The sequence below is a fragment of the Mus musculus genome, chromosome 18, assembly GCF_000001635.26.
Source record: "Mus musculus strain C57BL/6J chromosome 18, GRCm38.p6 C57BL/6J".
Classification (NCBI taxonomy): Eukaryota; Metazoa; Chordata; class Mammalia; order Rodentia; family Muridae; genus Mus; species Mus musculus.
In genome coordinates, this window is record NC_000084.6 from 12,954,170 (window position 1) to 12,981,740 (window position 27,571).

General features: G+C 43.0%; 1 protein-coding gene across 4 annotated transcripts in view; it reads left to right on the top strand.

Moving 5' to 3' along the window:
- Nucleotides 1-520: 520 nt before the first annotated feature.
- Impact (impact, RWD domain protein) overlaps nt 521-27,571 on the top strand; it is a 38,261-nt gene continuing 11,210 nt past the window's right edge. The window contains exons 1-4 of one of the 4 annotated variants that reach the window (XM_011246850.3): nt 521-9,637; nt 20,544-20,672; nt 21,810-21,862; nt 22,300-22,362. In XM_011246850.3, coding sequence (XP_011245152.1) covers nt 20,562-20,672; nt 21,810-21,862; nt 22,300-22,362 — 227 coding nt within the window. In that variant the 5' untranslated portion in view covers nt 521-9,637; nt 20,544-20,561. Of the gene's footprint in view, nt 9,638-9,664; nt 18,204-20,290; nt 20,367-20,543; nt 20,673-21,809; nt 21,863-22,299; nt 22,363-27,571 lie in introns of those variants that run through there. The other 3 variants (XR_001782344.2, NM_008378.3, NM_001357396.1) reach the window with 3 other exon arrangements.

Genomic DNA, 27,571 nt, shown 5'->3' on the forward strand with positions numbered 1-27,571 from the left:
ACATTCCATCTAGGCCTTAATGTTTTACCTATTCCTTAGTAGCCAGCAGCTTTGCCCTCTGAGCCATCGCACATGCATGTATAGATGGATGAGTATCTTTTTCTGTATTCATTCACTTATGAGAGACAAAGTCTCTCTACCTGGTGCCTCTCAAGTAAGTCCTGTCTCTGCCTCTCTGCTTCTGCCTCCCCAGTGCTGAGATCAAAGGCATGAATCACCACACCACTTTCCTTTTTTATCCCCTTTCTTGTGTGTGTATGTGTTTGTTTGTTTTTAATTTCTTGTTCTGTTAATGTATTGGCAGCAGAATGTTGACCCCAGAGACTTTTTTTTTGTTTTTGATTTCTTGTTAATTATCTATTTAATTTTAAAATATATCCATGTGTGTTTGTGTGTGTTGCATGTGTGTGAGTGGGTAGATGTATGCCTGCCTGTCAGTGTGCATTGGTGTGATAGAAGGAACCTGTACTTGTGTATTTTGTGTATGTATGATAGTGCAGGCATAAAATAGAGGTGGGGTTGGTAGGTGGCATCCAAAATCTGTGTGCATTTAGTTCTCATTATTTGTTGTATGTATGTATGTGTGCATGAATGTATGTATGCGTGTATGTTTGTATGTGTGTAATTACTTATTTAGTTAGTTTTTATTTATTTGAAACAGGGCTTCTTGGGGGAAATGTTTTCTATATACACAAGCAATCGTAATTTTTTTTAGTGTCCCCTTTGTAAAGTTTGGGTTGGATTTTGCTTTATTAAGGAACTTTTAAACAGTATTATCTCCAAAGAGGAGCCTACAGCCTTTTTGTATGCAGTCAGTTGTTGTCCATTTTAAATTTCATTGTTTGTTTGTTTGTTTCAGAACCCAGGGAGGGCCTGCAACAGGTCTAAGCACAGTTCTCAGAGGAGAAAATAGCAGTCTCCAAGTGACAACCACAGGAGAAGGGAATATTGTCCTTTCTCCAATGGAGACTCAACTGGGTATATAGCAATTAAACCTAAGGGCAGGCTTGGGGTAGATCTGGGTGGATAGGGAGGAAGGATCTAGGAGGTGCTTTGAGATGGGAAACTATGATCAGAATATTGCATTGAAAATACAATTTGTACTATTTAAAACAAACAACCCCCCCCCCCAAAAAAAAGAAAAAAGACCGACAGCAAAACTTTACTGACTACAAATGTTCCTTCTCTGCAGAGCCAAACTAGCTAGGTAGTGTGCATTTCTGTCCCAGTTGGTATATATACATACATTTATTTGGATTTAAAATATTTTAAATCCAAACCAACAAAGAACACATTTGAAAACGCAGGCGGTTATGAGAGCTCTGGCAAGGTATACTCAGATCCAAGCTCTCCCACTGTTTCTGAAAGGGCTGAGGCCTCTGAAGTGCGGAATGTCTCCGCCCCGCGACATTCCAGAAGACGCAGCAGCAGCAGCAGCAGCAGCAGCAGCAGCAGCAGCAGCAGCAGCAGCAGCAGCAGCAGCAGCAGCAGGGCAAGCAGGCTTCCTCCTGGCCGCCCAGAGGCCTCTGGAAAGGAGTGTGAGGTTATAGGAGACACTTCCAGAAACGTTTGCGACCCGGAGCCACTGCTGACAGCAAGCTAGTAACTCGGAAGTAGTCATCGGTGGGTGGATCTGGATTTTTAGTTCCGGAGCATCACAGGCTTCCTGCTGTCTTTCCAGACCTGGGCGCTCAGAGGTGGTCTACTAGCTCTCCCTAAGGCTGTAGGGGACAGAGGAGCGACCAGAGGCAGGTGAAGCCCCGGCAGCGCCGTCCACGATGTTTTAGAGAAGCGCCATCGCGGATCATAAGGTTTCAGAGGTTGGAGATTCTTTTGAATGAAGACTGCTTGTGGACTGACCTAGTAGCAGGAAGCAGAAGTTAGGAAAACCAGCTAGCAAATTACTGCTGTATTTAAGGGTGGCTTTGGGGCTTGAACTGAGCAGCTGGCTGGGTCCGAGGTTACAGGTGAGGTGAGCACATGTGTGTGCACATGCCTACTGAAGAGAGAGCCAGTGTCAGATCCGCGGAGCGAGCTAGGGAGGATGTCATGCCAGTAGGAGACTGCCAACAGGAAAGAGGATGTGGTTAATAGCACTGATCCCTCTATCCCACACTCTAATGTCTTTCTCACAATCCCACCCCCCTACCTTCGTTAACCATTTAAAGTTCCTGTATTTGGTCACTAATGACTGCTTCTCTTGGGTAGTTCCAGCTTTGGCTGGCAACTCAATACCCTAATCTCTTTAATTCTGGGAGTCGTAACAGCTTTCTAAAATTTCAAGACTTCTTGGCTGCTTTTCTCTCTCTTGAAAGGTCCCTGAGCCGTGCCCATCCTTTGGTAAAATCTCTCTTCCTTAAACTCCCCTCAGTTAAATCCTTTGAGCATGTCATTGGGTTTCTTCTGAAATCTTGATCCAACCAGGTAGTCCAGATAGGGGAGGGGATCCAATGGCAGGGAACAGAGACTGAGACCCTCCTCTTTCCTGTCCTTGTACCTAGCCCCCCAGTCCACCTCCGTTGCTCCACTTGTTAGGAGAACCACATGAAGACCAAGTTGCACATTTGCTACAAATGTGGAGAGGCTAGGTCCAACTCTTCCATGCTCTCTAGTTGGTGGCCCAGGCTCTGTGAATCCCCATGGTCCCAGGATTGTTGACTCTGTGGGTCTTACGGCGACGTTCTTGATCTCTCTGACTTGCTCACTTCTATCCCCAACTCTTCCACAAGATTCCCCAGGCTAAGCCTGATGTTTTACTGTGGGTCTCTGCATTCGCCTCCGTCTGTTGCTGGATGAGGCCTGTCAGGAGACAGTTATGCTAGATTTCTGTCTGCAACTATTCCAGAGTATTATAAATAGTGTCAGAATGGGTCTCAAGTTGGAGCAGTCATTGATTGGCTGTTTCCTCACTCTCTGTTTCATCTTTATCTCTGTCCATCTAGTAGGCAAGACAAATTTTGAGGTGAATTTTTGTGGTGGGTGGAATGATGTCACCGCTCCTCCTCTGGATGTCCTGCCTGGCTACAGGAGGTGGCTACTTCAATCTCTATATCCCCCTTTGGTAGGAATCTTAGCTAAAGTCAACCTTACAGACACCCTGTACCCTCTCCCACCCTAGTCCTCCAGCTGGTCACTGGAGATGCACCCCCTCACCAATTTCCATTCTCACTCCCAGCCCTCTCCTGCCCCTTCTCTCTCCACACCTGATGCCATCTCCAATCCCCTCCTTACCTCCTCCCCTACACAGTTTCCTCTCCATCCACATCCATTGACTATTTAGTTTCCCTTTCTGAGAGAGATTTGCACATCTACCTTTGGTACCTCCTTATTATCCAGTTTCTTTGTGTCTGTGGACTGTAGCATGGTTATCCCACAGTTTATAGCTAATGTCCATTTATAAGTACATTCCTGTGGTGGTTTGAATATGCTTGGCCCATGGGAAGTGGCACTATTAGGGGATGTGGCAATGTTGGAGTAGATTTGGCATTGTTGGAAGAAGTGTGTTGCTGTGGGGGTGGGCTTTGAAATCCTCGTCCTAGCTGCCTGGAAGACAGTCTTCTAGCTGCCTTCCCATTCAAGATGCACAACTCTGAGCTCCTGCTCTAGTGCCACCTGCCTTGACACTGCCATGCTTTCTCCCGTTGATGATAATAGACTGAACCTCTGAGCCTGTAAGCCAGCCTCAATGAAATGTTATCCTTTATAAGAGTTGCTTTGGTCACGGTGTCACTTCACAGCAATAGAAAGCCTATCTAAGACAGTAGCTGTGACAGGGATTGTGAGCAGTGATAGGCCTGACCATGCTTTTGTTTGGAGGAATATGGACTTTGGGATACTGAATAATAACATACGTGTTTCTGGCTCTAGGCTCCTCACTCAGGGTAATATTCTCAAGTTCCATCCATTTCCCTCCAAAATTCATGATGTCTTTATTTTTAATCGCTGAAGAGTATTCCGTTGTGTAGATGTACCAACATTTAAAAAAATCCATTCTTCAGTTGAGGGTCTTATAGTTTGTTCCCAGTTCCTGGCTATTATGAATAAAGCTGCTATGATCATAGTTGAGCCAGGGGCCCTGTAGCATAATGGGACATCTTTTGGGTACATACCTGGGAGTGGTATAGCTGGGTCTTTTTGTTTGTTTTTATTTTTTCGAGACAGGGTTTCTCTGTGTAGCCCTGGCTGTCCTGGAACTCACTTTGTAGACCAGGGTGGCCTCGAACCCAGAAATCCGCGCCACCGCTGCCCGGCTGATTTTTTTTTTTTTTTTTCTGGTTCTTGAGGTAAAACTATTTCAAGTTTTCTGAGAAACTGCCAATTTGATTTCCAAAGTGGTTGTACACGTGTGCACTCCCCTAGCAATGGAGGAATCGTTCGTTTCCTTGTTGCACAGCCTCGCCAGCATGGGCTATCACTTGAGTTTTGGATCTTAGCATTCTGGTGGGTGTAAGATGGAGCCTCAGAGTTGTTTTGATTTGCATTTCCCTAATGACTAAAGACACTGATCATTTCTTTAAGTGCTTCTTGGCTTCTGTTAAGAATTCTGTTTAGCTCTATGCCCTACTTTTCAATTGTGTTATTTGAATTGTTGGTGTCTGGTTTCCTGAGTTCTTTATACACTTTGGATATTAGCCCTCTGTTGGATATAGCGTTGGTGAAGATCCTTTTCCAATCTGTAGGCTGCTGATTTTCCTGTTGACAGCATCTTTTGCCTTACAGAAGCCTTGCAGTTTCGTGAGGCGCCATTATCCAGTGTTGATCTTAGAGCCTGAGCCATTGGTGCTCAGTTAAAGAAGGTGGTTCCGTACCAGTGCATTCAAGGCTATTCCCCCCTTTCTTTTGTATTAGACTTTGTGTATCCGGTGCTATGTTGAGGTGAAGCTGTAGTGTTTTAATACCACATCTTGGAAGCTCTGTGATGGTTTCATCAGCTCAATTTCAGAAATGACGATTCGTCATTGGTGTTTGCCCACTGCCATAGACACTCATGAAGTAATCTGAACCACTCTACTCCCCTTATGAGTGAGTTTCTCTTACCTTTTCTTTTGGAGCCCATGTCCAATAATTCACCTAATAGATATATTTTCAGTCATTTCTTTTTCTCAAAACAGAAAAATTTTCTGTTTTGTCCAGGCTGATTTCAGACTCCTGGGCTCAAGTCATCACCCTGTTTCAACATCCCAGTTGCTAGACTTCACGTACACAGCACTGTGCCCAGCACATTTTCAATCATAATGGTTGTTATCATAGAGTTCTGTAATTGTGTGTCTACATGCACGCATGAGTGCTGTTGTGTGTGAGGCTAATTCTCCTTTGCTTTCTAGCTGCTTTTCCCTCCTCCAGTGTCTGACAGCAGCAAGCAGTGGCAGCACCGAAGCAGCAGCGAGTGGCTTCCTGTGATGCAAAATTCCCTGAACAGGCTGTGGCTCTTGTGTGAGTAGCCAGTGTTACTGCACTGGATCTGAGGTCTGCGACCTGTGATCTTGAGATGTTTCAACTCTTTGAACTGTTCTGGAGACCAGGGCCTGCAGGTTCTGTTCTGTGGCTCCTCACAGCCTCTTCTCTGTGCTCTCCACTCCTGTCCTTCCTGCTCCCATTCCTTTCTTCTGTTCGGCAGTTCCTGTTGCTTCCAGTAGCTGCTCCTAGGACATTTTGGGTTACCTGCCTCTTTTGGACTAGCGAAGGAGAGTGTCAAATACCCAAGTGCTGCTCAGAAACCGAGCAGGGATCAGGATTGCTTAGGAGTAGGCAGTGTTCTCACCGGCACAGGATGCTTAGAGCGAATGGGATCTCCAGGCGGGAACAGAACCACCAGCGGATGTTGGTTTATTGGAGCCACAGATGGGTGAGCTGCCAGGTCTTTGGCTGCCAAGCTGCAGTTGCTGGAACTTTGTGCCAGAAAGCCAAGGGTTTAGGAATACACACAAGAAACTGGAAACTTGGTGGTATCAGTCCTAGGACAGCCCAGGTACTATCTATTTCAGTGGCATAGGGCTCTGTGACTCCTAAGGTGCCCATAGATCGTCAGTTATCAAGTTGTTCTCCTGTCTGGATCAGTTTCTGTGGCATCTGTGGACCAAGCCATCTCCAAGACATATGTCAGTTCCCATGGCTGTGCTCCTGTAGCTGTCAAGGTCCCCCTAAGGCTACTGCATACTGCCTGTGTCTTCTGAACTCATTTCCTTGAATTCCATGCTAGCTCATCCAGCATTACTGAGAATAGGCAAGAAAAGGCCACTGGAGAAGTCTTTCTTGACTTCATGATGCTATGCTAGGAAAGGTAACACTGGTGAGTGTCTCCCAGTAGATTCACTGAGCACCACTTGAGCAGCCTGCTTGTAGTCCCCTAAGGATATTTGGAGCTTTCAGAGCCATTTGTGTGGCCAATCAGAGTCAGTAAGGATTTATGCTTTAGAGTGCCACAGCCTTCCTACCAGTTATGATAGTTCCTCCCAGGGAATATATGTGTTTGGGAAGACACACTGCAAGCGCATCAAAGACATGTATGTTACCTTAACTGCTGAGTTATGCAAAGAGAATCACACATGCTATGGCTTTGAGTAGTGTTGAAGGCATCATCCTTAATGAGGAAAAGTCCTTGGTGATGCATATCTTTGTCCTGAGACTTGAAACAACGAGACAGCTATCAGACCTGGGTACAGAAATTCCACTCTGAGGGAAAAGAAGATAACTCTTCTTATAATCAACACTTAGTTTCACATGCATCACTCTGAATTCTGGGATTGAATGGGAAACTAATCCTGTTTTCTTTTTCTTAGTCAACAGAAGCTTTTAGAAGAAACAAAGCAAAGCAGAGCAAAGAGGCAGAGAAAGTCCAGCCTGGGAGACCTGTGTGTGTGTGTGTGTGTGTGTGTGTGTGTGTGTGTGTGTGTGTGAGTGATGTTGAGAAAGGTTTAATCCACTCCCATTCTCATTCCAGATGTTGGATATACTCAATCTGTGTTACAGATCAACAGATAAGTAAAAACAAAATTTTTCTTCTAGAAGTACATTTATTAAGGTTTTGTGAAAATCTGAAAAAGTTTTAAAATGACTTTTTAATTGTGTGGAGGAATGTACTTATGAGCACAGATGCGCACAGGGACAGCATAGGGTGTCGCATCCCTGCAGCCAGAGGTCCAGGTGTTTGGTGGGTCCTGGAAACATCGAGCATTTAAACCACATAGCCATTCTCTAGCCCTGTAAGTTACAAAAGATTAGAATATTTCTAGTATATGGAAACCCAGGTCCTCCTTAATGATGAACCCAAAATAGCTCTAACATAGACCTTGATGTGCTATCTCCAGGATAATAAGAGTAACACCGACAGGACCTGTCTGAGTATGATCTCGCTCGGACATGTTACCCATTGGTCAGGGATTGATTTTGTGATCTGGCTGGCTAGGCAGGTGCTGCCTTTTCTCCCTCTGTCCACTCCACCTGATCCCCATCCTTGGTCAAAGAGGAGACAGAGGAGGACCATTCTTTGGGGAAGGGGAAGGGGAAGGGGAAGGGACTGACAATGTTTCCCTACTTGAACCTCCCAACAAGCTTGCAGGATCTATTTCAAGAGAATGTAGCTTAGTTTTCAGGACGTAGGCAATGAGTTACTCCATGTGGAAGTATGCCTCTAAATAAACAGGCAAACAAACATCTTAGTGCTTAGAAAAAATATTTTACTAATTCTGTAGTTTGAAGCCATTTGGGATAGGAGAAGATTCTGTAGTTAAGGCCTATAGAGAAATATGCCATTAATCTCTGATAGATTTATAATATGTATTAGATTATAAATCACTCTAAAAATTCTGAGTGTGCTTAATATAGTGATCATGAACTTGAGTGATCACAGAACACTTCTCAATTTCTCTATGTGTTGAGGCACCAATTTCTGTGGAAATTAGAGTTTTAAGGTAAAACTCTACAAAGCCATGGTCATAGTCAGATGAGGGTCAGTTTAACCTTAAACATTGATTCCTGGTAGAGCATAGTCATTGTTTGAGACGTTACATGCCAACTTTTTGATAGATCTTTTGTAGTTATTTTAGTTTACTTTCATTATTTTGGTTAATACATGAGGACCATGGCCAAGGCCATGGAAATCTCAAAATGTATTGACAAAGCAGACTTAACTGTTGGTGGGAGGAGAGTGGTAGAGGGCTGAGAACTGTCTAATCAAACACAAATGACATAGTCATTTCATAAACATTCTGCTCTCCGTGCACTGGACAGCACCTGACCTCGGATAGGTTTGTGTGCTGCTAAGAGGGGATACTTCATTGGTTATAGTGGGAAGTCCCTCATTGGGTAGTTAGCAGCACCTAGCATAGTCTCTCAGCTGGTAGTTTCTGATTGGTTAAGTTTACATTGAATTGGGCTCAGTTGCTTCTAAAGGAGCATGAGACGATAGAATTGTGCTCTATAGTATTATGTCAACGTGACACAACCTAGAGTCATCTGAGAGGAGGGAGCCTCAATGTTAAAAAAAAAAATCCCTCCAAGATCGGGTTGTAGGCAGGCCTGTGGGACATTTTGTTAATTAGTGACTGAAGGGAAAGGCCTCAGACTGTTGTGGTTCTTGCCTTCTCTGGGCTGATGGTCCTGCGTTCTATAAGAAAGCAGGTTGAACAAGCCACATAAAGCAAGCCAGTAAGCAGCACCCCTCCATGGCCTCTGCATCAGCTCCTCCCTTGAGGGATCCTGCCCTGTTTAAGTTTCTGTCCTGACTTCCTCCGATGATGAACAGTGATATGGAAGTGTAAGCCAAATGCATCCTTTCCTTCCCAAGCTGCTTTGGTCATGGAGTTTCATATTAGCCATAGTAACCCTAACTAAGACAAGGTGGGACGTGGCTGTGGGACGTGGCTCTGACAGACCTGGTCATGTTTCTGGGAGGACTATGGAAGGACTTTGGGACTTTGGGCTAGAAGAGCCATTGAGTGTTGAGAGCTCGGAGAGCTATAGGAAGGATCTTGGAAGACAAGAATGTTGGGATCACTGTAGACGATGGAGGCCTGGCTTGCGAAGGTTCCGAGGGAAGCAAAGACTCTACCAGGCCATTTATGTGAAAAGCCTGTGGTATCGGGTCAGCTGGGGCTGAAGAGTCAGCCATAATTAAGAAGAGCCTGGCACCACTGAAGTGAGACCTTTTGAGTTACTGGGACGGTTGATGCTGGTTCGATGGGGCTGAAAAGTTAGCAGTGATTAAGAAGCAAGCAGATCATTGTGTCAGATTCTCCTGGGAAGTGTTTTCTGTTTCCTGAGAGTCGGCACACATACGCTGTGTTCCAGAGGTGGCTAAGGTTGTACCATGTGCTGGCATGTGAGCTGGATAGTTAAGAGTCACCCAGGTGGAACTGGTTTTGAGGCATGAAGGGATCCTGAAGAGCAGCTGAGGCTTGTACGTTACATTGTAGGGCTGGAGTTCCTGAGGAGAGCCCAGGAGAGGCCATTGGTGAAAGCGCAGCCCTGATGTAGCAAGAGACCCCTGCAGTTTGGAGATGCCAGTACCATGGGATGACCACCAAGAACAGCAGAGCAGTGGAGTGGAGGCAGCCGGAGCCCAGAATACAAGTTGTGTGTGCTGCAGAGTGTAGAGCTGGAGAAATGACCCAAGCCCCTTGGAGTATCCCAGTAGATTGTGAGTGGATCCCAGATAATTTGACATGAGTTGTTTATAGTGTTGAAGTAAATTGTTTATTTTGTATTTTGTAAGAGTCCACAGTTGAAAGATTTTGAATTTTTTGGCCATTTTAGAGGGGTTCAACTTTTTTTTTTAAAGATTTATTTTATGTATGTGAGTACACTGTAGCTTCCTTCAGACACACCGGAAGAGGGTATTGGATTCCATTACAGATGGTTGTGAGCCATCATGTGGTTGTTGGGAATTGAACTCAGGACCTCTGGAAGAGCAGTCTGTGCTCTTAACCTCTGAGTCATTTCTCCAGCCCTGACGGACTCAACTTTGTTGTTGTTGTTGCTGTTTTTTGTTTGTTTGGGTTTTTGTTGTTGTTTTTTGTTGTTGTTTTTGTTTTTGTGGTTTTTCGGGACAGGGTTTCTCTGTATAGCCCTGGCTGTCCTGGAACTCACTCTGTAGACCAGGGGACTCAACTTTTAATGTGTTTGAATTAGAAAAAACTGTTGGGATTTTAAAAAGTTATTTACATTTTGAATGTGAGATCTTGGGGGTGAATGAGAAAGGAAAGGTTTGTTAACAGTGATGTGTTTGTCAAATTGACAATGGGCCAGTTGTGCTGAAGTTTTATGAATTTATGAAGATTCCAATAAGTCATATTCTTAGTGATGGAAGGGAGAGGGACCAGCTCAATGTGAATTGTGTCCACTTGGGGCTGGTGGTCCTGGGTTCTATTAGAAAGCATGCTTAGTAAGCCATGGGGAGCAAGCCAGTAAGCAGCAGCTTGCTTACAGGCAGTGGCTCTTATCTCTGGGTCAGCTCATGCCTCCAGGTTCCTGTCCTGTTTGAGTTCCTGTCTTGATTGGATTCAGTGAAGCACAGTGATGTGGAGTGTGAGCCAAATAAGGCTTCCTTCCTAGGCTGCTGTGGTCATTGTGCATCACAGCAACAGTAAGGGTAAGACAAGAGCCTAGTGGTCTCCCAGTGAAATAGCTTTATTACAGGAATAGAATTGACCTGTTAGTGTGTATTATACAGTGGACTCTAGATGACTGGTTCTCAACCTGTGGGTCAGGACCATATGGGAGGGGGTTGAACGACCCTCCCATAGGACTCCCCCAAGACCACTGGAAAACACAGGTATTTACAACAGTAAATTTGTAACATTAGCAAAGTTACATTTATGAAGCAGCAATGAAAATAATTTTATGGTTGGAGGTCACCACAACATGAGAAACTGTATTAAAGGGTCACAGGGTTAGGAAGACTGCAAATTACTGCTCTAGATGAAGACTGCAAAATAAATTTGAACGTGTGAGCATTTTATTAGAGGAAGAAGTATCTGATAAAATGGTAAACAGCTCTGAAGTAGCCCAGAGACAAAAAAGGGGTGTGGGGATTAAAAGGATTCAGATACACAAATGGATACATATATCACAGTGAATAATTTGAAAACAAGAAAGATGACGTTTGTGTAAAGTCTCTGGGAAGTGCAGCAAGGCCTGAATCCCCAGTCCCCAATCAGAGAGGTTTTACATCTCCCCAAAACAAACTTATCTGCATAGATCCATGTCTTGTGTGAGAGCAGCCCTTGAGAAGGCATGGTGCAAACACAGTGAGATCTTAGAGCCCAGTGTATATGGCCTATTACCCTCCTTGTCTAAGACCTTGGTCAGCATACAGGGTTCTAAGATTGTAATGTGCATAAACATCTCTGAAAGTCTTAAATACAAATCAACAGGGCCAAGTTTCAGTATTTCTAATAAGCTTTCTCAGATGAGATGATGTTCTTGGTTTGTAGACATTACTTTGTTTAAAAGGGGTATGGAGGGACTGGAGAGATGGCTCAGCAGTTAAGAACATTTGCTGTTCTTTCAGAGAACACAGGCTCAGTCTCTAGCACCTTTATGGTAGCTCACAGCCAGTTATAACTCCAGTTCCACAGCAACTCTTTGTGCTCCTGTAGGCATGTGGTACACATGCATTAACACACATTTATACATATACACATGTATAAAAAAGGAACATTTTCAAAAGGGCATAGGGTTGGAAGAGCTCGCTCTATCTACACAAACCCTCAAAATAGGTCCATGGGGCATACTTCATGGCTTTAATGCCCTATCCATGTGTTACCCAACTGTGCTGCAGTGGCATTAGCACAATTTCAGGCTCTCTATTTCATGCCAATCCTTTTTCAGCCCCTTGCCTTTAATAACCACAACTATGAACTCCTTGTTCCAATACTTGCATGTCCCTTATTGAGGTCAACAAAGCTGAAAGGAGTTGGATATCTAATGCATGCTTTGTCATTAGGCAGGGAGATTCAGTGTGGAGTTTGCCCAGCTAGTTTTTGCTCTTGCTGTGTTCCAGTATCCCCTCACTATGATCCTACCCTCCTTTTTGGAATGGTAATGTATATATTGTGTCACTGTGTGGGGGAAGTATGTGATCTGCTTTTTGATTTCTCAGGGGGTTACAGTTAGGAGATTGCCTTGAGTCTCAGAAAAGAGTTTGAACTTTAAAACAGTGTTGAGACTGCAATAGGCTCTGAGGACTTTTGAGGTTAGACTGTATCCATTTTTGCATTATGCAATGGCAACAAGCCCATGGGGAGTAGGGAGTGGAATGTGGTGGTTTGAATAAAAATGGCCCCTTATAGGCTCAATATATTTGAATGTTTAGTTATCAGGAAGTGGCACTCTTGACAAGGATTAGGAGTTGTGACCTTGTTGGAGGAAATGTCACATTGAGGGTTTAAAATCTGAAGCCAGGCCCAGTGGCTCTCTCTTCCTGAGTCCTGCAGATCTGGATATAGAACTCGTAGATTCTTCTCCACGAGGATAATAGGCTCAACTTCTGAAACATTTTTGGTGCAGCTGGTCTTTTTTGTTTTGTTTAACACAGTATATGATGTTTGTTTCTCAATCTTAAGCAAAAAGATTTAAGCCACTCCTAACAATGCCAGGCTCCAAAGTCCTTTGTCCTGAGACATTCAGGTACAGTCAGCCATTGTCTTTGATGGAGTTGGCAGTGTGCATCTTAGGACTTCTGTGCTACCACTTTAATCACTTGGCTGTCTATTTATATTTAAATAGATCACCTGTCCTTGACTCTAGCCATATCTTGGTTCAATTTCCTTCAGGTGTCTATTGTGTAAAATAAAAGCATTTATGTTTTTCTGAAGTTATAGAGTTCTTGAAATAAACTAAATGAAACTGTTGTAGCTGAAACTTTGGGAGATGAAATTAGAGAGGTGGCTATGAATATTCCTGGTGAGTTAAGGTGTTGAAGCATGAATGTGAAAGCTGGGGCTAGTAAAGGGCTTCAAGGAGAGAAAGATGAGATCAGAATGTGAATAAATTCTACAGTGAATAAATCTTAAAAAGAAAAGAAAAGAAAAGCAGAATGACTACAGTGGATGAGTCCAGATGGCATCATACACTAGAAAGGTGGATAATAAGTCAACATGAGTCATGCTAGTGAATAAGAGTCATCAGGACTTGTCACCTTGTTATATGGAGGTGAGAAGAAAGAGGAAGAAGGTATTCCTCAAGGTTCAAGCTTACAGCAATGTTTAAGGTTTTCAAAGTGGCCAGGTATTGAGTTGGAAAGGTTAGGGGGAATACTAAGATTGAAAAAAGCTATTCAGATTGGCTTTATATGCATTAAGGGGAGACCCTACAGTCCCTTGAGTAAGCAGGTGTAGAAATGAGCAGCCCCAGGCCTACAGATTCTGCCTGTGTCTAGGATTGTCTTCAGAACCTCAAAAGCCTCTGCTCAGGCCTTTGCTTGAAGTATTTTTTTAACTAATTATTTACTGAATTTTTTCTAGTACACTTTCCAAAGTATAGGTTGTCTGCTACATTTATTACTCGTTAGTAATTATCTAGTTACTTTTCCCAAAGTATTATGTCCTTCAGTCTGGTACGTTATTTAGGGTTTTCTGTGGTCACACTGTTAAACAGGTCTAAAAAAACGAGGAAGGGTTTGTTTGAATGTTTTTGTATTCACCTGTTCTCAGCACAAAAGGTCATTTCTGTTTACAATCAAAGTTCAAGAAAAGACTTAAAGACTGCAACTATTAGGAAGTGGGAATTGATATGGAGTGTGATACTGGGTTGCTGCTGAGAGACTATGACTTGCTATATTTTATTTAGAAGGTCAAGACTGTTTTTTTTGTTGTTTTTTTTTTTTTTTTTAAATCTTTTTTCGAGACAGAGTTTCTCTGTGTAGCCCTGGCTGTCCTGGAACTCACTTTGTAGACCAGGCTGGCCTCGAACTCAGAAATCCACCTGCCCCTGCCCCAGAGTGCTGGGATTAAAGGCATACACCACCACACCCGGCAAGACTGTTTTTTGTGAATGGATGGCACTGAGGATTTAACTCAAGTGCCCTTTGCATGCAAGGCAAGTGCTCTACCATTGAATGAACACCCCAGTTCTCTGTGTGTTGGTTTTCCAGCACTTGAAGATCCATTTCAGTGAGGTAGAGTCCCTGGATAGACAGGACTTTAGTCAAGCCTGTCACTCTTGATAGGATAAAAATTTGGAACAAGGGTAGGTGCTTTTGTTGGGCTGTGCCAAGGTCTACCTTTGAGAAATTATGCTATATAACAGATCTGGTATAAGAGGTTTATTGGGAGTAGGGAGAGAGAGAGGTTGACTGGCAGGGAGACATAGAGCAGAAAAGGGAGAGAGAGACACAGGAGAGAATGCAGAGGGATCAGAGAGACACATAGGAAACAACAGAGAATGGGGGGAGGGAGAGACAGAGAGAAATGTCTGTGTAGCTGGGGGCCCTTTTATCCTCAGCTAGGTCCCTGGGAGGAGGCCAGGGGAATGCTTGTACACTAACAGTTCTATTTTTTTTTTTTTGGTCCATTTTTACAGTTGACTCAATTTTGCCTCACTATATAATAGCCTCGTTGAGCCTGGAATTCACTGTATAGACCAGGGTGGCCTCATACTCAGAGATCCTCCTGTCTCTGCCTCCTGAGAGCTGGGATAAAAGCTATGTATTGTCCCTACCATTTACAATTCAACTTCTTTATTATTTTTTTATTGAATATTTTCCTTACTTACATTTCAAATGTTATCCTTTTTTCTGATTTCCCCTCCGCAAACCCATCCTATCCTCCCTCCCCCTGCTTCTATGAGGGTGCATCCTCACCACCCAGCCACTCCCATCTCACTGCCCTGCATATACTGGGGCATTGAGCCTTCACAGGACCAAGGGCCTCCCCTCCCACGGATGCCTGACAAGGCCATCCTCTGCTACATATGCAGCTGGAGCCATTGGTCCCCCCATATGTACTTTTTAGTTGGTGGTTTAGTCCCTGGGAGCTCTGGGGGGTCTGGTTGGTTGATATTGTTGTTCTTCCTATGTTCTTTCTATGGGGCTGCAAACCCCTTCAGCTCCTTCAGTCCTTCCCCTAACTCCTCCATTGGGGTCCCCATGATCAGTTTGATGGTTGGCTGTAAGCCTTTGCCCCTGTATTGGTCAGGCACTGGCAGAGCCTCTCAGGAATCAGCTATATCAGGCTTCTGTCAGCAAGCACTTCAGCAATAGTGTCTGGGTTTGGTGTCTGCATATGGGATGGATCCCCAGGTAGGGCACTCTCTGGATACCCTTTCCTTCAGTCTCTGCTCCACTCTTTGTCCCTGTATTTCCTTACAGGAGCAATTCTGGGTTAAAAGTTTGGAGATGAGTGGGTGGCTCTATCCCTCAAACGGAGGCCGTGCCTAACATCTGGATATGATCTCTTCAGGTTCTCCCTCCCCTTTGTTGGGAATTTCAGCTAATGTCATCCCTGTTGGGTCCTGGGAGCCTCTTGCTTTCTTGGCATCTGGGACTTTCTGGTGGCTACCCTCCAGTTCCCTATCCCCCATTGTTACACACTCTGTACAATTTTATGACTCTCTGTACATCACCCCTGTCTCCTCCCATACCTGATCCTGCCCCCTTTTGCCCCTCCCCCCTTTCTCTTCTTCCCAAGTTCTTCCTTCCCTCTCCCTCCCATGATTATTTTGTTCCTCCTTCTAAGTACTCCCATACAAACCATCTAAACAGTCTCATAATCCTAAAGAAATACAAGCAGTCATTAAAAGGCTCCCAAACAAAAAAGCCCAGAGCCAGATGGGTTTAGTGCAAAATTCTATCAGACCTTCAAAGAAGATTTAATACCCATACTCTTCAGACCAATTTCCATTATGAATATCCATGCAAAAATATGCAATAAGATTCTCGCCAACTGAATCCAAGAACACATCAAAATGATCATTCACCACGATCAAGTGGGCTTCATCCCAGGGATGCAGGGATGGTTCAATATATGGAAAACCATCAACGTAATCCATTATATAAACAATCTCAAAGAAAAAAAACACATCATCTCATTAGATGCTGAAAAAGCATTTGATAAAATTCAACACCCATTCATGTTAAAACGTCTTGGACAGATCAGGAATTCAAGGCCAGTAAAAGCAATATACAGCAAACCAGTAGCCAACATCAAACAAAATGGAGAGAAACTTGAAGCAATCCCGCTAAAATCAGGGAGTAGACAAGGCTGTCCACTCTCTCCCTATCTATTCAATATAGTACTGGAAGTTCTAGCCAGAGCAATTAGACAACAAAAGAAGGTCAAAGGGATACAAATCGGAAAGGAAGAAGTCAAAATATCACTATTTGCAGATGATATGATAGTATACTTAAGTGACCCCAAAAATTCCACCAGAGAAGGCCTGCAGCTGATAAACAGCTTCAGAAAAGTGGCCGGATGTAAAATTAACTCAAACAAATCAATGGTCTTCCTCTACTCAAGAGATAAACAGACTGAGAAAGAAATAAGGGAAAGGACACCCTTCACAATAGTCAGAAATAATAAAATATCTTTGTGTGACTCTAACCAAGCTAGTGAAAGATCTGTATGATAAGAACTTCAAGTCTTTTAAGAAAGAAATCGAAGAAGACCTCAGAAGATGGAAAGATCTCCCATGCTCATGGATTGGCAGGATTAATTAGTAAAAATGGCCATCTTCCTCAAAGCAGTCTGCAGATTCAATGTAATCCCCATCAAAATTCCAACTCAATTCTTCATAGAGTTAGAAAGAGCAATTTGCAAATTAATTTGGAATAACCAAAAACTCAGGATAGCCAAACTATTTTCATCAATAAAAGAACTTCTGGGGTTATCACCATTCCTGACCTCAAGCTGTACTACAGAGCAATAGTGTGAAAAACTTCATGGTATTGGTACAGAGACAGGCAGGTAGACCAATATAGAATTGAATATCCAGAAATGAATCCACACACCTATGGTCACTTGATGTTTGACAAAGAAGCTAAAGTCATCCAGTAGAAAAAAAAAACAGCATTTTCAACAAATGGTGCTGGTTCAACTGTCGGTCAGAAAGTTGAAGAATGCAAATTGATCCTCTCTTATCTCCTTGTACAAAGCTCAAGTCCAATAGGATCAAGGACCTCCACATAAAACCAGAGACACTGAAACTTATAGAAGAGAAAGTGGGGAAGAGCCTTGAACACATGGGCATAGGGGAAAATTTCCTGAACAGGACACCAAGTGCTTATGCTCTAAGATCAACAGTTCCACCTCTTAAAGGATGTGCTGGACTTTTTGTTTTACATGTCAGTGTGGGGTACAGTAAGAGTTCTGTAGATAACGTTCAATTAATAGCTCCAGGCATCTTTGCAGTGCACACTTCCTTACCCAAGGAAAGTTTAAAGGGAACCAACAACTACCGTCATTACCGATGTCGAAAGAGAGAAAAGATACAGGTATTATGGAGCTTTGAATGTTTATAAGACATGGAAGGAGGCAAACACATTTTTGTGAACAAAGGAATTGTCTGGACTGAATGCTACTTTAGAACAGAATTCATAACCAATACTGTAAAAAGCAGCATTAAATTTGGAATGATCCTATCTAATTCAAATTTTTTGCATAACGGATCAATGAGCCCAGTCTACACTAATTGTAATAATCAGTGTGAGAAAATTGTGCCCAAACACAACATTGTATCACTGGACTGTAGTGAAAAACATAAGTCATCTCACATTTTTCAATCCTCTCCAGCTCTCGTTCATTTTATACACCCAAATCTATCGAGATGCCCTCAAAAACATTTAAAAAACAAAATGAACAAACTATACAAATGAAAACTCTGCCTTGAAGGATGAGTATGAGAGTCCCAATTTGGTAATCCAAACTCTCCCATGGCTTCTAATGGCATTGGAGCCTCAGTGCGGCCTGCAAAAGGCCCTAGCCCCATGACTTTGCAAGAAACAGAACCCAGGGCAAGCTCCCCCTACGTCACTCCCAACACTTTCAGAAAGCCTGTAGCTGGCAGCCGCTGCCTGCACGCAGGGTTGTTGACCCGGAAGCAATTCAGGAAGTGGGTGGTGTTGGCTGTCAGTTCCGGTGCATCAGTGCATCGCAGTTGCATTCATTTGCTGCTTGCCAGTCGTCTCTTTCGGATTTGGGCATTTGGAGCTGGTGTCGCAGATCCTGAGCACCATGGCTGAAGAGGAAGTAGGGAACAGCCAGAGGCAGGTAAGGTCCCAGCAGGGGTCATCCTTTCCCCGCCTTTCCTTTTGATTCTTTTTTTGTTGTTGTTGATTTTGAGATAGTGCCTCTACTTATCAGTGGTTATCCTGGGGTCACAGTTTCGGGCTGGTTTTGGACTCAGAGCTCTGCCTGCTGCTCAGATGTGCAGTATTAAAGGCATGGGCTTTCAAATTAATCTCCATTTAATATTAATTATAAACTAAAATAAATTCTTAAGTGGTTTGAAATGGTTACCAAAAAAAAAAAAAAGCTACTGTTCCCAAATTAAAAATTACAAAAGAATCTAAAACAAAGATCCGCTAAGAATTTATCAGAATATGATGATAGGGTGTGGGGCTGACTGGTGTGTAAGATGCGTTCTGTCTTGTGTGTGTTTGGGCACACGCATTGTGAATGCGCTGCATAGTTTTGCTCTCATAAGTGCGTGTTTGTGTTTGGGCATGCGAAAGGGTGTGTGTTCGTGGATGAGGTGCATAATTTCGCTCGCACAAGTGTGTGTGTTTGCTTCACGTGGGTGTGGCCTTTTTTTGCATCAAGCAGGCTGCCTCAGGGCGTTTTCCCATCCTGCAAGGCTGTCACTCAGCGTTGTCACACAAGCAAGCTGGGTCTATTCGCAGCATCACACAAGCAGGCCCAGTTCTGTCGCAGCACTAGCTTTGCCGCAGCACTAGCTTTTTTGCCTCATGAGCAGGCCAGGCTGCTTGGCTAATCTCAGCTTGGCTGTGATGTCGCATGAGCAAGCCCGGCTAGGCCGTAGCATCACACTACGTAGCAGGCCCAGTTCTGTCCTGTCGCAGCACTAGCTTTGCCGCATTGTCACATGAGCAGGCCCGGCCCACTTGGCTGGGCTCGGCATGGCTCGGCTGCTGCGTCACTGGACTCGGCTGCTCGGCTGCGTTGTCACATGTTAGCAAGGCGGACTAGGCTGCTGCGTCACACGAGCAGGCTCGCACTAGCTTTGCCGCATTGTCACATGAGCAGGCCCGGCCCACTCGGCTTGGCTCAGCTGCTGCGTCACTGGACTCGGCTGCTCGGCTGCGTTGTCACATGTTAGCAAGGCCGACTAGGCTGCTGCGTCACACGAGCAGGCTTTGCTGCATTGTCACATGAGCAGGCCCGGCCCACTCGGCTTGGCTCGGCACAGCTCGGCTGTTGCGTCACTGGGTTCGATCTCCTTGTCACCGAGCATGCCCCGCATCTCTTAACATGAGCAGGCCCGCACTAGCTTTGCCGCATTGTTACACGAGCAGGCCTGGCCCATTCGGCCGCGTTATTACTGAGCAAGCCCCGCTCGGCTGCTCTTTACAGGCGCAGGCTCGCACTAGCTTTGCCGCATTGTCACATAAACAGGCGCGGCCAACTCTGCTCGGCTTGGCTGCTGAGTCACTCGGCTCTGCCGAGTTGTCACGTGTGCAATCCCTGCTCAGCTGCTGCGTCACAAGAGCTCGGCTCGACCGAGTCGGCTCGGCTCGGCTCGGCTCGGCTTGGCTCGGCTTGGCTGAGTTGTCACATGGGCAAGCCCTGCTCATTCGAGCAGGCTCGGCTCAGCTCGGCTGAGTTGTCACATGGGCAAGCCCTGCTCGGCTGCTGCGTCATACGAGCAGTCTCGGCTCGGCTCGGCTCGGCTCGGCTCGGCTGAGTTGTCACATGAGCAAGCCCTGTTCACCTACTGCATCATATGAGCAGGCTCGGCTCGGCTGGGCTCGGCTAGGCTCGGCTAGGCTCGGCTAGGCTCGGCTCTGCTCGCCTGAGTTGTCACATGGGCAAGCCCTGCTCGGCTGCTACGTCACACGAGCAGTCTTGGCTCGGCTCGGCTCGGCTCGGCTCGGCTCGGCTCGGCTCGGCTCGGCTCGGCTCGGCTCGGCTCGGCTCGGCTGAGTTGTCACATGAGCAAGCCCTGTTCATCTACTGCATCATATGAGCAGGCTCGGCTGGGCTCGGCTCGGCTCTGCTCTGCTCGCCTGAGTTGTCACATGGGCAAGCCCTGCTCGGCTGCTGCGTCACACGAGCAGGCTCGGCTCTGCTCGGCTCCGCTGAGTTGTCACATGAGCTAGCCCTGGGCTCAGCTCGGCATTGTGACTTGCACAGGTCCGATGAGACCGAGATTTCGCAGACACAGCAGCATGGTTATGGGCGTGGCACAGATGGGTAGGGTTAGCGTACCTCGAGTGTGTGTTCGAGCTGCTTGCACTGGTGCTTCTAGAGTAGACACTCCTAAGATGCATTTTTGTTTTTTTCGGATTGACTGTGTTAATTGTTAATTCTATAAAAGGTAGCATGAACAGGTTGAATGTTTATTTGTTGACTTTTAAAATCAACTTTCAGAGTGAAGAAATCGAAGCAATGGCAGCCATTTATGGCGAGGAGTGGTGTGTCATTGATGAAAATGCCAAAATATTTTGTATTAGAGTCACTGACTTCATGGATGACCCCAAATGGACACTTTGTTTACAGGTAACTTATATATATATATAGAATAAATATATTAGAATATATATATATATATGCAGCTATTTTCCAGACATTAGAACTTAATATATTAAAATTGATTTCATTGTCTATTTATGATTCCAGTATGAATTGGTTTTTGGATTGCCTTTGTTGATTATTGTCGTGATTATGCAAACGTGGGTATTTGATTAGTTACAGATCACCCTCAAATCATGCTTTTGTTGATGGTTGCAATCCTTCTTGCCATAATTCTTCTAATTATTAAACATGTGTTTTGTTTACAGTCTTGAGTCACCTCTTTTTGTTACTCTAAACAATAAAAGAAGGTTTAGACCTGGAAAGGTGGGGAAATTAAGATGAGGAAATTATGACTGAAAATTCATAGAGCAGATACTTGTTTCTTTAGAGATTCAGTTGTGTTTAGAATAAATAAGATACATGAAAAGATTAGTTATGGCTTTCTGTCTTATTAGTTGTGGCATATTCCATGACTGGTATATTTTCAAATAAAGGATGCTAAGTTGTGAAAATTATAGAATATTTCATAATATAGATTTTTTTCAAAGTTTTATTCATTTTATTTGTTTTGGTTTACCTTTGTTTTTTCAAGATAGAGTTTCTCTGATCTAGTCTTGGCTGTCCTTGAATTTAGCAATCTACCTGCCCTTTCCTCTCAAGGGCTGGGATTAAAGATGTGTACCAACCAGCGCCCTGACTCTGGCTTCATAATACTGATTTTTAAAAGAGATGTGTGTTTTGCAGAGTATGTTTAATGGTATTTCATAGGGCATTTTAAGTTTTCAGAAAAATATTTGTAAAACGAAAGATAGATCAACATTGACTGGTGGCAGGAGGTAGAGCTCCTGTACGCAGTTCTTTTTCATCTTCGGTTTTCTTCATCTGAACTTGCATATTTTTATAGCTTCTTTGCATAGAATTAACTTCCAGAAACATGACAGCTTCTTTAACAGCATATTTTTTGTAGAACTATAAATATGAAGGAGGGGATTTTTTACCTGATAATAAATAAAATAATAGTTTGTCTTTTGTCTAGATGAGTTAGAACCCTGTTCATTGCCTGGCTTTATAAATGTAGTTGTTTTCAGCTGTCATCAGATTTATTTGAAAACTTCTTTGTAGGTGATGTTGCCAAGTGAGTACCCGGGTACAGCACCGCCTTCTTATCAGCTGAAGTAAGCTTTGTCTTCTCCTTTATATATATTGGTGTGTGTGTGTATTTACTTTATGTATGTGAGTACACTGTTGCTGTCTTCAGACACACCAGAAGAGGGCATCAGATCCCATTACAGATGGTTGTGAGCCACCATGTGGCTGCTGAGAATTACACTCAGGATATTTGGAGGAGCAGTTAGTGCTCTTAACTGCTGATCCATTTCTCTAGCGCCTTCGTTTATATTTTTTTAAAAATATTTTGCTGTCAAAGATAATCTTCTATTTAGTCCTTGTGTTTATAGAAAATACTTTGTTTAAAATGAATATAGAAATTAAAAGCATCTTTTACATTGGTGTAGAGCATTTTACAGAATGATGAAAAACCACACTAATGAATATTTGAAATATATACCTAATTCTTGACTAATGTTCTTTACTGTGTTTTATTCAATCTTAGCGCTCCCTGGCTGAAAGGGCAAGAACGCGCAGACTTATCGAACAGCCTTGAGGAGATATATGTGTAAGTGACAGGGCACTTTTCACAAATGTTTTCCTAGTGGCTTTGCTCTGAGCTTTTCTTGACTGATGCTTGTCCTTTACCTGGCCTTTTAGGCTCTTTCATTAACAAAAACGTTCACTTTAAGCAAACTTAAAAGGATAGTTGCATAACTTTATGTGTGCAGTTGATAGAAAAATATGGTAATATTTAAAGTTAGACACTATTTATTTGGCTTCTGAAGACAAATTTACAAATGCTGTTCTTGTGTATTCTCATAGAATATCAAGGGTAAAATGACAATGGAAGAATTTCAACCATGATTCTTTGTTAAACCATCAATACTTTGATGGTCCTCTTGTACTAATCTAAAAGACCAAGATCCTACAGAGGCACTGTTTTCCCTCCCTCCCTCCCTCCCTCCCTCCCTCAAACACTACATGGTAGGCAGTGCAGTAGATCCTAGATACACATGGTTTAGAAAAACTAGAGATTATCCCTTTCTGTAGCCTTTAGAATTTTCCAGTGTGAAAGCGGAAGATATCACAGCGCTGTAAAAGTGAACACAGCTCTGCAGCTGTAATAACTTTTGTCAGAACAAAGCTAGACAATGTGATGGTAATTAACTTTAAAAAGTTTATTCTAATCTGTCTTGCTTGCTAAGAGCTGAGTTAATTAGCTCACACTGATTTCAGTGAGAGGCCAGAGCATAGTAATGGTGACATGAAATGGGATGGTAAGAGACAGACCAACATGGCAGGGAAAAGACCTGGAAAGTTGGACAGGAGGATCTGAGTTCTGTAGGCACTGGCTTAGCCATGAGAGCTGTTGGAGGCTCAAGTTTGAGTAGTGGGATAAAAAGTGAGCCTGCTTCTCTGTGGAGACTGACTAGAAAGTAACAAGAACTGATGACAGAAATTTGTTGGGACGCTGATATGTCAAGAGAAAATATGATTGATTTGGATTTACGAAATATATGATTTATTAAACCAAGTAGTATTCTGGACCATCAGTTTGTTTTTTCTGAACCCAGGAATTAGTCAGCATTCTATTATATGTTCTAGGTGTCCACCCTGTTTGGTACTATGAGAGTGCCCCCTTTATGCCCCAGGGATCAAGGCCAGGTTTCTTTTACTCCCAAAATATTTAATTAGAAAATGGTAAGTCATCCTGGAATCCTTATCACTTGTCCTTCCTAAAAGACCTTTCCTGGGTCCCTACTTAGTGATTCTGTTACCCTCAATACACAATTATTTCTTTAATCACTTAAATGTTTTTGATACCTGTTTTAACATTACTGGCCATTCCGACGTTTGTATTTCTGACATGCTTCTTGTAATCCAATTACTTCTGCTTACCAGCTTGTCTTCACCACTTGCTTACAATTATGCATATATACATTATATGTGTATAGATGTATGCAGTTGTATGTATATACATGTATGAATATCTACAATCATATATGTATAATTGTATAATGCATACAATTACACAGCTGGTGGTCACTTGCAGCTCATCTTTTTAAAAAAATCTTCCCATGCTTGTTTCCATCATGCTAGCACACTTTGCGCTTGCCCAAGGCAGTGCCATGACTGCAGTGGCTCTCACGTTCCTGTACATGAGTCCAGAGCCCTGTGCACCAAGGGAGCTTCTCACAGGACAAAGCTTGCCTCTTCTACCTCACACGGAGGTTTTGTTTTAAACAGATTGCTCTAAAGATAAGAGAGAGTCCATCATGCTTATTGAAAATGCTTGAATAGAAATTACAGTCTAATGACAGTGTTTTCATATTGATAAACATCAATGTGAATGGATTTTTTTTAGAGTTTTATGTGACAACTTTTAATGATTTTATATCCTAGTCATGGGCATTAAGTGCAAAATATTACTAACCTTAAAATATCAAATACAAATCTGTCAATATAGTTTTTAATATTTATATTTTCATAATATAGTACTGTTGTATATATTTAGTATAATTTTAAATGGTAAATTGAATATTTGTTTATTATATAAGAAGATAAACTATGGTTAGTGGGCACTTAGGTAAGAAAGCATGAATCTTTTGGAAAACATTTTTTATATTCTATATACTTTTTTTTGCTAGGAATCTGAGATTTAAAAATAAAGATGAAGAGCTAGGTGTGATGTTATACACCTTTGACCCACCACTTGGAAGGCAGAGGTGTATAAAGCTTTGTGTGTTCAAGGTTAGTCCAGTCTACATATCAAGGACTGCATAGTAAGACTGCCTCAAAGCAAATGAAGATGGAGCGTTGCAGGATCTAGTTCAGTGTGAGCACTCTTGCCTCAAGCGGGTGGGTACTGGGTTTAATCTCCAGCTGTATACACAGACATACAAATCAAGATGAATGAGGTACTAAGTGTGGTCACCAGCAACACATACATATGCACACATATAGCACGACACACACAGGAACACACACATATACACGTGTGCACACACACAACCTTAACTGTGTACTTATAAAATATTAGTAGCCTGTCCGAAGCTTAGTTAGGCTGCATTAAGGCTGTTTTGGTCAGGCTTCTGAAATCAGCTTTTGAATAGTATGACTTTCTTGTGTTTATTTTCATCACAGTAGAATAAGGATAGTATCTTTGTGAGGATTAAATAACATCATATAATATACTTTATTTAGCACACAGTAGTAGTTGGTTAGCTTTGACCCATTCAAACAAAACCCTTGAGGTGTGGCTTGCAGAAAAGAGGTTTATTTCAGGTTATAGTTTTGGAGACCCCCCACGTATCACCGATCAGCCCTGTTGCTTCGAACCTGTGCTGAGTCACCTTGTCATGAAGTTTGAAAAACAAACTCCTGGGATCCAGAGAGCATAAACAAGAAGGAAGATGCCGCTCTTGTCAATTAATTAGCTTCTGATTCAATAAAGCCTTTCATTAGAGCAATGAATGGCAAAAGTTTGAAGACCAGGTTTTTGTTTTTCAATGAGTCATACTAAATCGTAGTTGATAATTAAAATACAGAAATAGATTCTTATTGCAAGAGAAAGCAAATATATATATATATAATATGTTAACAAGAAATGTTTTTTAGTGGTAGACTTGGGGTCTGAGATACAGAGTGATCTCCACTTTACCCAGAAAGCTTCTGCGCACTGTGCCTCTTTGTGGTGGATTCCCAAGGAGCTGTCTTTTCAATGCTAGTGCAGACAGAAGCAGCGGTGCCCGGAGTTCAGTAGGCGTGCTCTTGGCTGCGTCATGGGAAGCCATGCTGAGAAGACATTTGAAGCAAAGATTAAGTTTCCTTGATTGCGGTGGGAAATTACTAATTGTAGAAACTCTTCTAAGGTCTTATTTTTCAAATGCTGAGTGTGGGAGTCAGGTGTGATCCTCTCTTGTAAGCCCAGTTCTGAAACTGAGGTAGAGAACATGGATTCAAGGTAGCTTGGACTAGATAGTGAGTTACAAACCAGCTTGTGCTCCATACAGTAAGACCCTGTCTTAGAGAACAAAATCTGATGCTCACAGTCAGCTATTGGATGGAACGCAGGGCCCCCAATGGAGGAGCTAGAGAAAGTACCCAAGGAGCTAAAGGGATCTGCAACCCTATAGGTGGAACAACAATATGAACTAACCAGTACCCCAGAGCTCCTGTCTCTAGCTGCATATGTAGCAGAAGATGGCCTAGTCGGCTGTCACAGGGAAGAGGCCCCTTGGTCTTGCAAACTTTATATGCCTCAGTACAGGGGAACACTAAGGTCAAGAAGTGGGAGTGGGTGGGGGAGTGGGTCAGGGAGGGTGTGGGGGACCTTTGGGATAGCATTGGAAATGTAAATGAAATAAATACCTAATTAAAAAAAGGGATAATCTTTGTATTTCAAAGGGAGCGAGTGAGTGCTGACTGGCTAGTTAGCATTTTGGTACTTCTTGATACAGTGGTTGTTCAGGAAGAGTTAGTGTCACTAATGTGATTGTGGCATGAAGAGAGTAGGACATAGAACTCTATAAAGCTCTGATTTTGTTTAGAAGATGATTACTAAAACTGTGAAAGGGGCCGTGCTTTACTCTACCATAGCCCCAGGATCTCAGGCAGTCATGTATACTGCCAGCTAGAAAGGATGGGCTCCCATGCATTCAGGTCATTGAGTCTTGCTTTTTTCCTAAGCCTCCAAGTTTGAAGATTCACCTAGGACAGACAAACCTTTAGCAGTATATGCATTGGGAGTCCATACAAACCTATTTCATAGACCATTAAGTGCCCTTATCATTCACTGTTAGGGGAGCAAAACGCAAGTGCTTTGAACTTTGAACTTCAGTTCTTAGATTTTATTGCAGCTCGAGCCTTCTTAATCGCTAGCAAAGCTGTTAGACAAGCTAACTACTCTCTGTAAATTTGTTTTCTCATCTCTTCATAATGACAGTTTTGAAATGTGAGGATCAGCTGTGCTGGTCTATATAATGTCTTTGGGACTCAGTATATATTTAATACATTTGGATCTTGCACTGTCCAGAGCAAAGAAGAGTGGATATTGTTTAAAAGAAATTCTGTCTTTAAAAACCTTTCCCATTAACTTCTGTGCTAAAAGGAACACAGTTATAACCAATGCGGTGGGTGGGTTTGAGGGTTAAAGGCAAGCAGCAAGGCACTGCTGTGACATAGTTTGGACACTTTTCCCCCTTTTCTTTTTTAAAGATTTATTTATCTTATGTATGTAAGTACACTGCCACTCTCTTCAGAGACAGCAACCGGTTCATTGGATTCAATTACAGATGGTTGTGCGCCTCTGTAATGTGCTATCTGTGGTTGCTGGGAATTGAACTCAGGACCCCTAGAAGAGCAGTCAGAGCTCTTAATTGCTGAGCCATCTCTCCAGTACTGTTTGGGCATTTCTTTAAATACACATCAAATCTAAAACAACGCCACTCTAAAAGTGAGATACTTGGTCTTTTATTTTATTGGTATGCTATCATTTAACTTTTAACATATTCCTTAGCTTAGTGATTTGAGATGAGTTTAATTACCAGAGGCAGCCAAACATTATTTGAAACCAAAATGAATCAATTATGCAACAGACTAAATTTGTTAAAAAAATTTCTTTACGGATATAAAACTGTTGAGCTATGTATCCTTTAGATCTCTTTAAATAAATTCTTCCAAATGTCCTGATAAAGTCTGTATATACCTTGTTGAAGGATTTGTGGCAAAACAAGTAGATTGTATTGTTTAAAGAGTGGAGAAGAGCTGGTGGT